The 5,635-nt window shown below is 34.9% G+C and overlaps 1 protein-coding gene across 1 annotated transcript; it reads right to left on the reverse strand.

Annotated features, from left to right (window-relative positions):
* Positions 1 to 3,546: 3,546 nt before the first annotated feature.
* LOC143612859 (metal tolerance protein A1-like) lies at positions 3,547 to 4,963 on the reverse strand. The gene has a single exon (XM_077086734.1). The coding sequence runs from the start codon at positions 4,934 to 4,936 to the stop codon at positions 3,758 to 3,760; it is 1,179 nt and encodes a 392-aa protein (XP_076942849.1). The 5' UTR covers positions 4,937 to 4,963; the 3' UTR covers positions 3,547 to 3,757.
* Between the last annotated feature and the right edge of the window lie 672 nt (positions 4,964 to 5,635).

A 5,635-nucleotide genomic window follows, 5' to 3' on the forward strand; every position in this document is an offset into this window, starting at 1 on the left:
CTTAATAAAAAGAGGTATATTGTTGGGTTTAAACAATTTATTTTTTAAATAATCTTTAATTTTTTCGACCTTATGATTTGGTTGTGTCAAAAACCTTTTTTTTATAAAAATAGATTAAAATGTCTCAAGTGAGGTTAGAACTCACAACCTCTTGGTTAAAAGTCACACGTATTTGCCACTAAACCAATCTAGTGGTTGTGTAATTAAGTTTAAACATTATATATACATATTGTTTTTCATAAAAATATATAAATATTTATTTTATAAAAAAATCCGGGCCTATCGGGATGTCAGGCCGAGGTCCGTCGACCACTCGGCCCTCCCTTATAGCCGGGCCTGATCCGCAAGAAAATAATATATATTACTCATATGATCTTTAAAAACATAATAAATAGTATGATGAAAATGAGACTTGAAATTAGGGGTGAGCAAGAAACGGTTCAGAACCGTTAGAAGCAAGAAACCGAACTGAATCGGTGCCTTAGAACCATTAACGTGTGTTATCTTACGGTTCTCAGTTCTCATTATTTGCATAAAACGGTTTCCGGTTAATTTTCGGGTAAAACCGAAGGTTCTGGACGCGGAACCGAATAACCGAAATATTTAAAACTTTTAAGATAAAATTACCAATCCCCATCTTTATAGGGTAACTTGTTAGCGAACATCTACCTAGCAACCAAGATCAATTTTGATTCAAGATTTCAATGTAATATAATATATAGTGATTAATATGATCTTCATTTAATCTATCACTATTGATGATTTATTTAACTTCAACAATTAGTTTCTAATCAAAAATATAATGGATGTTAATGTTGTAATATAAATTAATTTTATCGTGAAAAAGACATACAATTATATAAACTTGTTTTGCAATTTGCAAAGTTTTCGCCACCCATTTGATAAATAAACAACCGAACTAGTTCTAGCACGATTCCGATTAGCAAGAACTGACTTTAACGTTTCTAGAACCAAACCAGTTTACTGTAATAGGTTTCGGTTCGATTTTTCAACCATTTTCGGTTCTGGTTCGTTTCCGTTCTCATGGTTCCGAACTGTTGCACATCCCTACTTGAAATTATTAAAATTATAGAATTATTAGTATGTGTCATGTATGGGCAAATATCATAAAAAACCAACATATTTTTTGTGTTTTCTCACAAAAGTCTTTTAACAATATTCCGCATAGTAAAGTCATTAAACATCTGAACAAAACTGTGAAATTCTATTTTAGAACTAACTTAGAACCAGGCCATCGTTTTAAGAAACGACCTGGATAAGAAATTATAAGGCACGTAAGGAAAAAAATGACGCGTAAGAAACACGATCATAATTACTTGGTTTTAAGTTGTTAAAAGAAAACTTATTTTCACAATTGTGCTCAAACTTAACATGTGGGACTTTAATGTGCATAAAATTGTTAAGAGATTTTTGAAAGAAACAACAAAAAGTATGTTGGTTTTGTTTTATGGTATTTGCCCTTTACATATTTGATATTTCAAGTCGGCTTTAAGGTAAGCTTAAGATCGGGTTTTGGGTAATGGACAATTCTACGAGTAAATGTTAACCATGCAATATCATAAAAGGGTATACCGGCACCTATGGATAGGGGTGTGAATTCTTGTCAAGATAAAAACGTAACACAAAATTCACGACGATTGATTTGGTCATTAAATGTCACAAGAGAGAAAATATTCTCGGGCCATTAAAGCAATATTCTGTTTTCTCCCTAAGGAAAAAATATATTAATTGCATTTATAGCCAATATCTTAACTAAAATGTCATCCACTAAACTTTGTGAGCGTAAAGACACAAACCAAGTGGAGTCAGACGTGTTTTTTTTCTCTCTTCCATTTCTTATGCCCTAAGCGAATCACACGTCGGTCATGTACAAGAGAGATGTCCCACACATAAATGCTCTACCTTAATTGTCATCGTCACGTTTTAAAAACGTCCTAGTCATGAATAAGAAAAAGAACTCCACAGATAAACGGGTTTGGTGGGAGTAATCAAAACAAATTTATTACCATGTGAGACTATACAATGGTTGATGCAATGGGACAGACATTACAAATAGAATCAAGGCCACTCATTCTCAAATATGTTTATAGTAAGAGAGCAAATCTTATCAAAAGCGAGACCCTGAGTCCCGAGGGTGCTAGGAACACGTTAGGCCCTTGATTGTTATGGCGAGACAAACATCATCAAGGACGATGAGTCCATAGAAGCAAAAATTGTAACATCCTACAGTCACCCCTGATTGCCATGATGCATTCCACCCACGTCAAGTACGAAAAATTAAGGAATATCCCACCTCAAGCACGCCGTGTATGAGATGAAGCACACTTCGGTGTGAGTAATTCTAGTATTGTTTACCTTCTAGAAATTCTCCACTTGGGCAAATTAAAACAATTCTATTAGGTTATGTGTATTGGAGGGGTTACAAAATGGGACGTTTTGTACTATGTGACGCCCAGTCAGCAAATAAGTGGTTTTCTTTTAGTGGTGTGGTAGCCAAATATATATAAAACTAGGTTATGTACCCGTGTCTTATACGAGATGAACAACTTAGATTTTGTAAGTAATAACTTTTGATAAATAAAGTTAAGTAATACACTAAGTAAGTCCGAAATTTAATTATAACTACTATCACAAACTTAAAAATAAATCATAAATCTCTAAATACTTCTTTCGATACAACATTAGATAATACACTAAAAATATGGAAGCAACTAAAGTAAAATAGTATTATGAGAACATAAATAGTACAATCGAAACAATACGAACCAATCATCAATAGAAGAAAATGTTCGATTAGTTGAAGAATGTACAATGAAGGAGAATCAAATAAGGTTTTGATCGACAAAATAGGGATAGAAAGAAAGATATTACAGTTACAGGTGAGAAGAAAGTGGGTAGGTTCAATTAAAAATCCACGTGTTTTTAACAATGACCCGTTGAATAACTAAAATGTTCAGTTTATAAAAATGTTTGATAAATAAATCTAACGTTTTTTTTAAATATAAAATATGTTTTGTAAAAGCAATTAGAAAAATCATTAAACAAAAAATTTATAAAATAACTTTTAAAGGTATGTATAATTAATAGGAGAAAGTGGCGGGAAAACAAGAATAATAACGCATAAGAGAATGACACGTGGCATGAGAAAACTTTTATTTATTATATATATATATATATATATATATATATATATATATATATATATATCACACAAAAACATATAATAATAAAAAACAATCACACACCGGCGACAACTGCATGCCCCCCCCCCCTCCCCCCAAACCGCCCATTTGTCGCATGGGGGCGGTGTTCTCGCCCCAAAACCACATTTCTCGCCCCAATTTCTCGCCCAGTACATATACCCTTAACATCTTGCGGTAAGTTAGACGATATTGAACGATAGGTGTCGATGGTACAAATGTTCAAAAATATGCATTCATAGAAAGCTAATGAACTGATAATAAACTATTGCCCAAAGACAATACCTAAAAGTAATGTATCTACAATATGCAAATCAATTGATAAGAAAAAGGCATAAAATAAACAAGAATTTGGATAATAAGTTCATAACTACCAACTACCATATCAATTATTATCAACAATTACCTCTGCAAGAACCAAGTTTTCATCACTTCATGCAGAGTAAAAACTCATGGGATTTGCTTCCTTCGTCTTTCGGACACGTTCAAAGATTGCCATTCATGAACTGCATACATCAAGCACAAACCTCATAAACCTATTCGCGCTCTATTTGAATCGTAACATGACTAATATTATACTCCCTTTTAATATAATCCACCACTTTATCCAACACCAAATCAGCATCCGCTTCAGGTCGAATTCTCACATGACAAGCTAACAACACCTTCCCAACCGTTATCGCCCAAATATGCAACTCGTGAATAGCAACCACTTCATCTATCTCACAAAGACCTCTTTCGAGACTCGTTGCATCAATCTCCCGTGGCGTACTCTCCATCAAAACCTCCAAAATGTCACGCAACATATTGATCGTTGTATACAACACGATAACAGAAAACAATAATGTGCAAATGGGATCGATTATCTTCAAATCAGGATTGTACCATATGATTGCAGCCCCAATCATTACACCGATACTTTGGATCGAATCGCCTAACACGTGAAGATACGCGCCTTGAACATTAATATTCCCTCTCTTCTTCTCTTTAACTTGATCTCCGAAATAAGTCTTCAGCAAAGGCTTATGTTCATCATGCTCATGATGATCATGATCATGATCATGGCCGTGATCGTGATGATGTCGGTGTGTTGTCACGCTAACTCCATGGACGTTTACGTCTTCAACATCCTCATCATGACCATGACCATGATCATGCCCATGGTGTCCGTGACCATGATGTCCGTGACCGTGACCGTGATCATGGCCAAGAATAAACATCATGAGAATATTAACAACCAAACCAAAAGCGGAGATCCCAAACATAAGACCACCAGCAACCTCAACCGTACCGTGAACAATCCGCTCAATCGCCTCATACACCAAAATCCCAGTAAGCAACCAAATAATCTGAATCGAGACCAACGTCCCAAGTATCTCAATCCTAAAAAACCCGTAAGACTGGCGAGGCGTGGCCTCCCAACCCGAAGCCCAAACCGAAAACAACGAAATCGCAAACGCAGCAACGTCAGACAACAAATGAGCCGCGTCAGTTAATATCGCAAGACTGTTGGCTTTAATCCCACCAAAAACCTCAACTCCCATAAAAATAAAACATAATATTACCCCGCCCCAAAGCTTCCACATCGAATCGGACCGCTCTTTCGCCTCCCGTGAACTCGTTTTAGCATCCGAGAACCCGCAAGGTGCACCGCCGCAAACTTTCGTTCCGGCGGACCGGTTCTCTTCGGTTATGTCAACAGGGTGTGCATCCATCTGTGATTAATTAATTACATAAAGTATTGAAAGTAAACATAAGGCAATGGATCTGATAACTCTAGGGCTCAATTAACAATAATAATAATAATAACTGTGCAAACATATATTAACAGAGGAGAATAATAATATTGTTTTAAAAAAATGAAGGAATAATAGATTCCGAAACTTGTGAATCTGAAGAGCATATTCGAATCAGTAGCATAGAGATATGGAGAATCGGAAGGTATTCCTGAGAAATAAAGAGGCTATGGGGTTATGATGATATTGAACAAGAACAGGGTATGATGATAATGGTGATTACTAGAAGAAGATGACACCGTCTTATATAGAGAATAATATATTGGCGAATGAAGGTAGTATGGTTTTAGAGTTATTTATTTATGGCAAATTTAAGTTTAATCATTAATAATTTCAACTTTGAAAATAGCTATCGCGTGTCTCAATTTTTAAAATGATATTTTAGGGCTTTTGATCGGAATAATGATACAAGTTGATTGATTTAAAACTTACATCCAGACGATGGTCCAAACGACTAAATGATGCTTCAATTCTGATATTTAAACTTTTAATTAACAGAAATCAAGTTGTTTGAAGCATTGTTTCGAGTTAAATTTTACATCAACCAATTCGTATTCTCAGTCCGATCAAAAGCCCTAAAACATCCATTTGAAATTTGAAAAAAAATAACGTCGTAAT

The sequence above is a fragment of the Bidens hawaiensis genome, unplaced genomic scaffold, assembly GCF_021521415.1.
Source record: "Bidens hawaiensis isolate Kalapana, Puna unplaced genomic scaffold, B.hawaiensis_p1.1 tig00035848_1, whole genome shotgun sequence".
In the NCBI taxonomy this organism is placed as follows: Eukaryota; Viridiplantae; Streptophyta; class Magnoliopsida; order Asterales; family Asteraceae; genus Bidens; species Bidens hawaiensis.

What these genes read in the sequence shown, in the direction of transcription:
- LOC143612859 (XM_077086734.1), bottom strand. Translation starts at nt 4,936, where the DNA reads ATGGATGCACACCCTGTTGACATAACCGAAGAGAACCGGTCCGCCGGA.